The sequence below is a fragment of the Trematomus bernacchii genome, unplaced genomic scaffold, assembly GCF_902827165.1.
Source record: "Trematomus bernacchii unplaced genomic scaffold, fTreBer1.1, whole genome shotgun sequence".
Lineage (NCBI taxonomy): Eukaryota > Metazoa > Chordata > Actinopteri > Perciformes > Nototheniidae > Trematomus > Trematomus bernacchii.
Genome location: NW_022987648.1, coordinates 3,073,727 through 3,085,806, shown reverse-complemented (window position 1 = coordinate 3,085,806; position 12,080 = coordinate 3,073,727). Strand labels below are relative to the sequence as shown.

The 12,080-nt window shown below is 47.6% G+C and overlaps 1 protein-coding gene across 1 annotated transcript; it reads left to right on the top strand.

The window, feature by feature from the left end:
• Nucleotides 1-5,888: 5,888 nt before the first annotated feature.
• LOC117485849 lies at nt 5,889-11,280 on the top strand. Its single transcript, XM_034134556.1, has 11 exons — nt 5,889-6,193; nt 6,397-6,679; nt 6,966-7,041; nt 7,130-7,644; nt 7,749-8,111; nt 8,222-8,412; nt 8,527-8,863; nt 9,034-9,658; nt 9,738-9,926; nt 10,220-10,698; nt 10,802-11,280. Exons 1-11 carry the CDS (start codon nt 5,889-5,891, stop codon nt 11,174-11,176), a joined length of 3,738 nt encoding a protein of 1,245 aa, XP_033990447.1. The 3' UTR covers nt 11,177-11,280.
• Nucleotides 11,281-12,080: the final 800 nt, after the last annotated feature.

The window sequence follows — 12,080 nt, the reverse complement described above, 5'->3', positions numbered from 1 at the left end:
CGTGAGAGTGAAGCTTGGTTTCAATCAAAATTGACTAGCATTGAAGAGTTTATTATTTTTGTGACAAGATGGCTGTCTGAGTGTGCAACAGGAAAGGAGGATTCTCTTTGGGAAAATGCGTCTGGAGTCTCCAAAAGATCTCAAAGAAGTGAACAAAGAAGTGAACGTTCATCAAGTTCATCTGCTCGCATCTGTGCAGAAGCAGAGAAAGCTGCGCAAATGGCAAAACTAACTTCATTAAGGACCAGGCATGCTTTGGAGGAGGAGGAGCAGGAGCTAAGTAGAAGAAGGGAGCAACTAAGGAAAAGAAAGGAAACTTTGGAGCTGCAATCCCAGTTAGAAGCTACTGATGCTAAAATCTCTGTATTCAACATTCTGGAAACTCAAGACAAACAGCCAACAATGGATGGAATACTCATTGCACCATCCTGCTTCAGAGAAGTCAAAGGCATCACAAAACCCCACTTTGAAACAAACACAATCACATGGAAAAGGTGAGCCAACAACTCAAGAAAACTCCATAAGAGACACAACTCTGTACAGCATATTACAAAAACAGAATGACATTACGGCCTCTCTAGTTCTGCAACAACACCATTCCTTGTTACCCCAAAAGGACATAAAGGTCTTTGAAGGAGATCCAGTTGAGTACTAAGGGCCTTTGAGCATGCCATTGAAGCCAAGACTGTCTGTGGTAAAGACCGGCTGTACTATTTGGAACAGTACACCAGGGGGCAGTGTCGTGAACTGGTCAGAACCTGCCTATACATGGATCCAGAAAGGGGATACCAAAAGGCTAAAGAACTTCTTCAAGAACATTATGGCAATGAGTTTAAAATTGCTAACGCATACATTGAAAAAGCCCTGTCATGGTCTCAAATTAAACCTGAGGACCCCAAGGCTTTACAGGCTTTTGCATTGTACTTACGAGGATGCTGTAATGCAATGGAGGAAATCACCTGCATGGAGGAATTGGATCTTTCTTCAAATCTTAAATCCTTGCTTACAAAGTTACCATACAAACTCAGAGAGAGGTGGCAATCAGAAGTCTACAGGCTAATGGAAAGGCGGCACAGCAAGGTCAAATTCAGCGACCTTGTCAAGTTTATTGAGCATCATGTAAAAATATTAACAGACCCTGTCTTTGGCTGTATACAGGACCAAACTGTCAACACAGCAAAGCTGGGCTTCAAAGCAAGTATTAACAAGAGGCCAAAATCCACTAGCAGCAGCTTTGCCACCAGTATTACAAACATTGACTGCCAGTCCACATCTCCCCAGCCTCACAGCAGCACCTCCCAAGCTTCCTGTTTGTACTGTTCAGGTGGACATACAATGGATGCATGTTTCTCACTCAAACAGAAAATGCACAAAGAAAAGATAAGCTTCATAAAGGAAAGAGGAATCTGTTTTGGATGTCTTGTACCAGGTCACATGAGCAAAAACTGCAATAACCGCTTAACATGTAAAGTGTGCAACCAATCTCACCCTACTGTGCTCCATATAGGAAAAGAAAATTGGAAAGAGGTGAAAGGTCTGAAACCTCAAGGACCGGAGAGAAGGCTATTCTAAAAGCATGTGGGCATATTGGGGCCGGTGAAGTGGAAGAGGAGTGTGTGCTATCTATTGTGCCTGTTAAAGTAAAATCTAACAAAGGAAATCAAATTATTCAAACGTATGCATTCCTTGACCCTGGAAGTACAGCTTCATTCTGCACAAGCAAGCTCATGAACCAGCTCAACATGTCAGGAAAGAAAACAAACATCCTTCTTCGCACCATGGGCCAAGAAAAGACTGAGCAGTCATATCATCACAGGACTGGAAGTGAGTGAGCTACATGGCAACAGGTTCATCCCTCTCCCAGAAATCTACACCCAGAAAATCATGCCTGTAACCAGACATAACATTCCCAATCAAAAGGATCTATCAAAGTGGCCATACCTCAGTCAAATCAAACTCCCTACCATTGATGCAGAAATCGGCATGTTGATTGGTACCAATGCACCCAAAGTTATGGAACCGCTAGAAATTATTAATAGCCAAGGAGAAGGCCCATACGCATGCAGGACTTTACTGGGATGGGTGGTCAATGGCCCGCTGAGAGGAGGAATCGCAAAGGACAGCAATTCCGTCTCCGTGAACAGAATTTCTTTGGTCAATTTACAGGAGTTACTGATCACACAATACAACATAGACTTCAGTGAAAAGGCCTATCAGGACACAAAAGAAATGTCAGCAGAGGACAAGCAATTTATGCAAATAGCAAAAGACTCATCAAACATTGTGGATGGACACTACAGTCTAAGATTACCTTTCAGGAGGAATGATGTTTCAATGCCAGATAATCGCCACGTTGCTGAGCAACGTCTCTCCAGCCTGCAAAGAAAGCTTCGTAGGAATGCATCATTTCATGAGGAATATACCAGATTTCTCAGTGATGTAATTGACAAAGGTTATGCTGAAGAAGTGCCACAGGGGCAGCTGAAGCAAAAGGATGGTAAAGTCTGGTATATACCTCATCATGGGGTCTACCACCCCAAGAAAAGAAAACTCAGAGTGGTCTTTGACTGTGGAGCATCATTCAAAGGCACATCCTTAAACTCAGAACTGCTGCAGGGTCCTGATCTCACTAACAGCCTTTTAGGATTACTAACCAGATTCCGCCAGGAGCCAATAGGAATGATGGGGGACATCCAAGCGATGTTTCACCAAGTCAAGGTGCCCGAAAAAGATACAGACTTTTTAAGATTCTTGTGGTGGCCTGGTGGGGACACAAGCCTTCCCCCTTCTGAGTACCGCATGACTGTGCATCTCTTTGGCGCTGTGTCATCACCCAGCTGCACTAGCTACGCATTAAAAAGAACAGCAATGGATAATAGGGAGTACTTCAGACCTGAAGTGATTGACACAATACTGAAAAACATCTATGTGGATGACTGCCTAAAGTCTGTTGCTACAGAGGAAGAAGCTATCCTGCTGGCCAAAGAGCTCACAGCTGCATGTCAGAGGGGAGGTTTCCACTTCTCTAAATGGATAAGCAACAGTCGCAGGGTGCTGTCCTCAATTCCCGAAGCTGACAGAGCTAAAGAAGTGAAGGAGCTGAACCTGGACAGAGATCGACTCCCAGACGTCGAGTCAACCGAAGTGCAAAGTCCACAGTCACTGTAGACAGTTACGCCTTCCGATTCGACAAAAGTCTACAGTCATTTCCATCCCATTGGAAGTCCACAGTCGCGACTGTAGACTTTGGGCCAATCGGAAGGCTTAACTGTCTACAGTCGCTGTACTCGCATGTGATTGGAAGTCCACAGTCGATAAAGTGTTTGGAGTGGGCGGGTTCTCCACGTGATATGAAATTCAAAATTTCAAATCGAGTAAAGGAACGTTTATACACAGCGATCAGCGATCGGGATTGAATGACATAGATATATATATATTAGGGCTGTCAGTCGATTAAAATATTTAATCGCGATTAATCGCATGATTGTCCATAGTTAATCGCGATTAATCGCAAATTAATCGCACATTTTTTATCTGTTCTAAATGTACCTTAGAGGGATATTTTTCAAGTTTTTAATACTCTTATCAACATATGAGTGGACAAATATGCTTTATATGTTTGTTTATTATCATTTGAACAATGACAAATATTCTCATGAATATTAAACACAACCTCTGAACATTACAAATATTCGCCTCAATTCAACCTGGAACCTCTCTCATACAATAATACTGTGTGTGTGTGTGTGTGTGTGTGTGTGTGTGTGTGTGTGTGTGTGTGTGTGTGTGTGTGTGTGTGTGTGTGTGTGTGTGTGTGTGTGTGTGTGTGTGTGTGTGTGTGTGTGTGTGTGTGTGTGTGTGTGTGTGTGTGTGTGTGTGTGTGAGAATGTGGAGACACTGTGATGGATCGTTGGAGCTATGTGCAGCTCAAGGCATATATGCTCGAATGGGAGCTGCCTGGACGCTGCAATCATGTTGCGCGCACTATCCGTGCTGACTTTTCATACAATGTCCCACTGTCTGGCTACCTGCATAAAGTCAAGTGCTCGGCGCAGTTGTCGGCGAAATGTCATTGAAACAGCTCCTTATATCCGTTAGCGCTAGCTAGCACCAGATGCTAACAACAACAACACGTAAGGTGTGCCTCGCTCGCGCGAGTCGCGCCACACATACACACTCCCTCCCGGTCCTCCCGATGGCCGGGCCTGCCGGTGAGCGTGGAAGTGTGGTCTGCCACAAGCGGGCGGCAGGAGCGGGGCTGTCAGCATCATCATGGAGATGGTATTTTACACTCGATGCGCTCTGAAACTACGGCGGCCGAGGACAAAAAATACACATGCGTTAATCGCGTTAAAATAATTAGTGGCGTTAATTTTTTTTTGCGTTAACGCGTTTTTAACGCGTTAACTTGACAGCCCTAATATATATATGTCTATATATTTGATATTTACCGTCTAATATCATTAGACACCTTGACTTTCCACGTCCCCACCCCACCACTTTGCTCTGCTCGTTTGCTGCGATTGCTGCGAATATCGCTAGCGAAGACTTGGGTTGACAGGTACGTTTTATACTTTTTCTGTAAAGTATACTTTCCACAACACATTATCTTGTGTTTTTCATTACTGTATATATATATTTATATACACCTTGGCAATGACCCGACGGGACCCGGCCATGTTACTGCTAACGGCGCTAGTTAGGGCACAGCGTCTTTCAGTCAAATATCTATCAAACTCTAGTTTGAAATGCTATAACGTTACCCACTACAGTTTAAGGCACACTTTCTGTCATGATCCGTGTTATCTTGTGTACAGTATGTCATGTCATTACTTTTAAAAGTGAAAGGCACCGCGTCGCGTCACCGTGGACGCTAGTTAAAGCTTAGCATCGCTCAATGAAACCTCCGTTAAACTAGTTGTATAATTATGCTATAACGTTACCCACTACAGTTTAAGGCACACTTTCTGTCATGATCCGTGTTATCTTGTGTACAGTATGTCATGTCATTACTTTGAAAAGTGAAAGGCACCGCGTCGCGTCACCGTGGACACTAGTTAAAGCTTAGCATCGCTCAATGAAACCTCCGTTAAACTAGTTGTATAATTATGCTATAACGTTACCCACTACAGTTTAAGGCACACTTTCTGTCATGATCCGTGTTATCTTGTGTACAGTATGTCATGTCATTACTTTTAAAAGTGAAAGGCACCACGTCGCGTCACCGTGGACGCTAGTTTAGCATCGCTCAATGAAACCTCCGTTAAACTAGTTGTATAATTATGCTATAACGTTACCCACTACAGTTTAAGGCACACTTTCTGTCATGATCCGTGTTATCTTGTGTACAGTATGTCATGTCATTACTTTTAAAAGTGAAAGGTACCGCGTCGCGTCACCGTGGACGCTAGTTAAAGCTTAGCATTGCTCAATGAAACCTCCGTTAAACTAGTTGTATAATTATGCTATAACGTTACCCACTTCACTTTCTGTCATTATCTATCTAATCGCGGGTTAACCAGCTCATTACTGCTTGTGTTTACCGTTACATTACTGTAAAAAAGTACAGTTGAAAATACATACACTACACGTTGATACCTATACTTTACATCATTATATAAAGTATAAGTATAAACGTGTAGTATAAACATACCAACAGTACAAAATAGGTATTATTTGTGACATATGTCTTCTCTACTGTAATTGTGTCAATACTTTATTCCACCGTTTTAATGCCTGAACACAGTGCTAACATAACCATTTCCCAATTTGGGATAGTTAAAGTCTCTATCTATCTGGTATAACCAATGTTAGGGTATCAATTACCTCTTGTAAACTAACATGTTTTGGTATACAACTTCTGTATGTTGTTGCAGTGAGAAGCAGAGATGGCGACACCACTTGTCCGCATCCTCAATCCCCAAGCTCCAGGGGATCGACAGCAGGCTGTTGCGGTGCCATCTGCAGAGGCCCGTCTGTATAGGGAGGATAAGGGAAAGGCTTTTCCCGCACCTCCGGTGGAGCTGCTCAGTGAGGCCACTGCCATGGCCAAAGCAGAGAAGCTCCTAAGAGCCAAGGGTACCCATAAGCCCTCACGCCAGCAGTGCCTTGGAAAGCTGGTCTTGCCATTTGGCAAGTATTTGAATGCACCCTTTCACTGGCTAGTGGAAAATGACGTGGGCTACATAAAGTTGTAAGTATATTATATTTAATACAATTGTTTGCTAAGCGTTTGAATACCATTTTGTTGTCACGCTTATAATGAATATATATGTATTTTGTTAAACCTTGGCTATTATCAAAGTTTCGTATTCATCTTTACAAAGTTCCTTTTCTCCTCATCACAATTGCAGTGCTATTATGATGATGACACTAAATGGATGTTTATTATTGCAGTCTGCTTGACAAGCATAAACTTGAATTGGAAGACCCACACCGGAAGGGAGATGTGGGGAACCGGTGGGTAAAAGACTTCCTCACAGATTATGCAGAGAGCTTCCCACAAGTCTCCTGTCTCCTCGAGGCCAATGTGGACAGGTGCATCTATGGCCAAAAGGGGTTTGAGAGCAGCACCTTTCAGGAGGTGTGGGAAGTGTATGCCCAGTACCAATCCCAAAAGGACAGCCCTGAGAAATTCAGTGATGTCCAGAGGGAAAGGATACAGAAGGCACATCGTTCTGTAAAGAGGTGGTTGAACACACCAGTGGCCCACATTACCAGCGTGCAGATGAAGAGGTTCCGGAAATACATAATGGACAAGGAATAAGTAAGTGTTTAATTGATTATATCATGTGTTATCACTCAGGAATAGTTGAAAATCATGGTCACATCATACTGTCATATCGATAACAACTGTTCAAACTACTGATATTTGAAGCACTCCTGCTAAATGTGTTGTTTTATTTTGGTCATTAAAAACTGCCATCAAATTATCATTACATAACATTTGTTTTCACTAACCTCAGACGAGAATGCAGGACTCATCCTCGTGGCCAGGGGATGATGCTGACCTGGTAGCTGCAAGCCAGGCTGTGGAAGAAGGCAAGTGAGACACAGTTAATATATGAAAGAAAACATGTAAAAAAACAATAATCCTAATTCAAATGTGCTTTGTTTGGTACATTTTTAGATATGTTCAAGAGAAGGCCCAGAGAAGCTGCTTATGGATCTGGAGGCACTGCTGTCGGGCCCGAAGCTGCTGCTGTCCTTCCTGCTGCCGCCGCCCGGCCTGCTGCCGCCGCCCGGCCTGCTGCCGCCGCCCGGCCTGCCTCTGCCACCCGGGCTGCCTCTGCCACCCGGCCTGCCTCTGCCACCCGGCCTGCCTCTGCCGCCCGGGCTGCGTCTCCCACCCGGCCTGCCTCTGCCACCCGGGCTGCCTCTGCCACCCGGCTTGCCTCTGCCACCCGGGCTGCCTCTGCCACCCGGCCTGCTTCTGCCACCCGGGCTGCCTCTGCCACCCGGCCTGCTTCTGCCGCCCGGCCTGCTTCTGCCGCCCGGCCTGCTTCTGCCGCCCGGCCTGCTGCTTCTACTACTGCCGCCGCCGCCGCCGCCGCCAAAACCCCGGAAGTCACTCCTGTGCAGCCTGCGGTCCCTGCTGCTGACCCAGATATGTCCCCTTCGACATCCACGGCTTGTGACGCAGAAGTAAAGATAGTTGTACTAGTGGAAAATGGCTTAATTAAATAATGTTATACCATAACTTCTCACCCTATACGTCTCTAATGTATTTTATGTTATGCGTGTTACAGGTCGATCTAGAGGGCTGGGTGCGTTTGTGGGAGAACCCCGGAGGCATCCCATCTGCAGACATATCCTGGCTGAAAGAGGACACTGAGAGAGGGCTGTATACCCCCGTACAGACCTACAAGGACATTAGAGGTCAGATTAGGAGGCGACGGGTGATGAAATCTGACCGTATGTGGTTCTATCCCCCGGAACCTCCTGGCTTTGTCGGGGGTGGTCTGCCTACTCCGCAATTGTTCTTCAGGAGCCGGGTCTTTGTGTGGCGCCCTGTCGGCGTTTGGAGGTACTCGATCAAGTGTCCGCGGGGAGAGAACTGTGTCGGCAGTGGAAGAAATGTGCACCTCTCAAAGTTTGGCTACCACTCCAAGGTATCAATTCTCTGACATTACTATACAGTTGAAAATGTGTTTCTATGTATGAAATGGGTACTGAACGTTTTATGCTGGCCTTCCTTTTGATTTCCATGTGTATTTTATAGGTACGTCTCATCTGCGATGTGTCCTGTTGGTACACGGTCATCACAGAGGTCCTGTCCTGCGGACCCTGTACCAAGGCAGCCAGGAGCAAAGAGGGTGTTTCAGTGGGCCGGTGGCTTGCGTGGGATAACGCCATCTTGTCCCAGCTCAGCGAGGCTCACCAAGCCATCTTTCCTGCCGTGCTTACCACCATGTGTGTATTTCACATTCTATACCAAACTATACTATAACATGCTATAATGTGTGCATTTACAAAATGTTTTCACTCAAATCAACCTTACCATATAAATTGTGACTCTACTTACAGGCGTGGCGTAGACAGGAATGTGGTGCGCCTTTTCAGGGACAGGACCGAAGGGAACACTATGGAGAAGGTGTGGCGGCAGGTACAGGAGAACCATGTCGAGGAGTACCTCCAGCGCAAGGACCTGTACACCACCCTCCTGATGACCATAGCTGCACCCGGAGGGATCGTCTCTGCAATGAGGCAGACATTCCAGGCTCCACCTGCCCAAAAACAGCTCCCCACAGCGCGGCTCTTGCGCCATGCCTTCCTGCTGGCAGAGACGAACAATGTGCAGGATTACCGGAGCCAGATCCTCTCCACTTTTGGCACGGTGATGAAAATGGATTCCACCAAGAAAGTATGTAAATGGGAACATAATTCTTTACTGTATGATGCAAATCATATTGCAGTAAAGTTTAGCATTAAGTTGATACAAATGATGATGTTACATATAATTACCACATTGTGCTTCCTTTAAATAATAATAATAATAATAATAATCATTCAATTATTTGAAATACATTTCAGGTGGTGAAGAAGCTGTCTGGGCAGGGACGTGGCTCGGCCGAGTGGTTTACCAGCATCTGCAACGAGTACTCCCAGATTGTTTCTTTTGTGCTGACTTGCGAGGAGTCCGCACAGAAGCTGCAACCCATGTGCCGTGGAGTCATGGAAAGGTTCCGGCTGGCCAATCAACCGGTCCCCAAGATCCTCTACATTGACCGTGGGTGTTGTCGCGCTCAGGGCCCTACCGCCGTGGAGACCATGTTCCAGGAGTGGTTCGACGGTGGCATGGTTGTGCGTCTGGACATTTTCCACTGGATCCACCGCTTTGACGCAGCCGTACGCACAGACTCCCACAGCAAGTACGCAGTGTTCAAGTCCGCTCTGGCCGGGGCAGTGTTGGCCTACAACCGCACGGATCTGGAGCTGCTCATCAAGGCCGTCAGAGCCAAGGACCCGGACACATTTCGGTCCGTGTCGGAAGAGGATGTCGTCCGCCTCTACGTAACGAGGGACCAGCTGCAGCACCACGTGCGGAGGGTCACGCTCGGAGCGCAGGAAACGTTCCGGCTCATCCACCTGGCCATCGAGGAGCTGAAGGGCCCGGCTGGGCTGGACCAGAGTGGAGTGAGCCTCTTTAAAACACCTGGTAGGATCTCATACAAAAACATTATTGATGTAGCATATAAAGTGAGAATAACAAACTGTATGTATATGTGCCTTTACAGCAGCCATTGATGAGATGTGGGTAGGGCAGCAGAGACACCTGGAGTGCATCCAGGATCCACCAGGGATGAATATGTATAGGGTGGCCCGTACCACAACGATCAACGGTGTGGACCTGCCCTACTACAAGAGTCTGCGTGGAAGCAACAGCCTGGAGGGATTCCACAAGTCTCTGCCCCACATGATCCAAGGTACACAAGTGCAGTCGCTTTCATTCATAATAACAACAATATACACGTCTAATAATAAAAAGCAATAAAAGCACAATTTCAAAAAGCGTAGGAACAGGAAAGCAGTTGGAATTAAAAAATGTCAAATACATACAAATATGGTACGCTTCAAAATTGTCACAGATGTCACACGTTGCCTGCCCATCTCTTTCTTTTTTGTTGCATCTAATGATGGATTTGGTGTAAACAATAACACACTAACATTTACACAACAATAACAGCTTTCCCTTACTCTGCTGCCCTCCTCTTCTCAGGTCCCCATTGTGCAGCACGCCCTTATCAGGTTTACCTGATAAGTGGCATCGCACGATGGAACTGCGACAGGAGCTCCGACGCAGTGTTTGGTGGCAAGGGACGGCGTCACAGGACCTACTCGGCGCCTCTCATCCACCGCCTCAACACCCGCTGTCAGCAGCTTTTTGGAGAGACTGTGGAGGAGAATTTCCGGGCCCCCGCTGAGGTGGATTCCCACGAGCTGCTGGGGTTGGAGTACCTTTTCAGCCAGAGCACTGGCGAATCTGAATCTGGCCCCTTTACACTGGACGACATCATCCACGATGGCCCCGGTCCAGACGAGGAGGTGGTTCAGCCCGGGCAGCCCACTCCAGATCCAGAGGCGGACGAGGCGTACCAGAGCGACGGGGACAACGAGGGAGACAACGTGCTGGATGCCATCCTGCCCCACATCACACTCGTCACAGACGAAACCTCCAGTGTCAACCCGCCCGCTTTTGTAAGTGACTTGGTGTCTTCTAGAATGAAATGAAAATGCACTGCATCGGTGGTCAATGTATCCATTTCAATTGACCACATTTTCCATGTCATTCCTTTAACAGGAGGATGCCTGCAGTCAAAACCCTCTTCCCGGCTACCCGAGCTTGGAGAGGTTCTGCTCACTGCTGGTGGACATTGGGCTCGTAGAGGACAAGCTGTCCCTCGTCACAGAGCAGAGGAACGCGATCCTGGCTGCCTGGACTAAAGTGGAGGACCACGACAAACGGCAGCAGCAGTTCAACGAGCTATACAGGACGCACTGGGGCAACACCCTGTACTGCCGCACGAAGCGCCACAACCTGGTCGATGCTGCCGTCATACAGCGTGTGAAGATGGGCATTCGTTATGCACCGGCACAGCAAGACATTAGCGCGCAGAACAATAGGCTAATGTACACGCTGGTTCGCGCACGAGCCCCGAGAAGACCACCGTCTTAAAGGCCTACGAGAGGATCCAGCACCGGCTTTTGGTGGACGACCCGATCCTTAGCAAAGCTGGCTTCCCTCTGCCAAAAATAAACATTAAGACGGTGCGGGACTTTATCCGGGCTCAAGAGCGCCTCCTCAACCTGCGTGCCACAAATCAGCCGGCGATGCTATCCAAAACCACTTCGGTTTCCTCTGCCGACTTGCCTCCAGCCCCACACCAGCCAGCAGTCCTCCCTCCGCCAGACTACCCCCTGATGCAGTACGTGCCGACACCCAGCACGGCAGGGACCAAATTGTTGAAGGGAAGGAGGGACATGATCCTGCCTCCGTCATCACTGCCGCCACCTGTATCACGGCCGGTAAGACCGACCCCAGCCCCCAGACCTTTGCCCTCCCCCTCTCCATCCGCAGCAGCAACCTGGGCGATTGCTGGCCCCTCCACAAGGCCCATCGTGCCTGCTGGACGTCCCATACTGCCTGCCACCAGCACCGTCGCCAGACCACCCGTGCCCTCCCTTTTCCCTGGCCCCATCCTGCCGCCTGCCAGTCAGCCAAGCCCAGCCATTGCTGGCCCCTCCTGTCTGTGTTTTTTTCTTTCCCCCCGACAATGCCTACAGAGTGCATTCCCTCATCCTGGGCGAGGTCCACACTTTACAAGCGTAAGGCGGCAGACGAGCCCTCGGGAGTAGGACACAAAGTGCCCCGGGTTCAAAAGCTGCCCACGTGCACATGCTGTGGCCAACCCACCCAGGGGCATAAAAAGTACAGGCGTAAAGTCTTCTGCCCAGTCAAAATGATGTCTTCTTCAAAGGGTCTGGAGAAGAACACTGTCTACAGCAGCTACCAACATTTTGCAGCTGTTGTTGACGCGTTGGAGCAATGACCTGTTGCTATGTAAATATTGTAAATAGTC

Bases quoted from the DNA above. Each gene is read 5' to 3' on its own strand.
- LOC117485849 (XM_034134556.1), top strand. From the start codon at position 5,889: ATGGCGACACCACTTGTCCGCATCCTCAATCCCCAAGCTCCAGGGGAT. The intron at 6,680-6,965 runs GTAAAGAGGTGG...CACTAACCTCAG, and splicing joins TACAGAAGGCACATCGTTCT to ACGAGAATGCAGGACTCATC. The intron at 8,112-8,221 runs GTATCAATTCTC...TGTATTTTATAG, and splicing joins AGTTTGGCTACCACTCCAAG to GTACGTCTCATCTGCGATGT.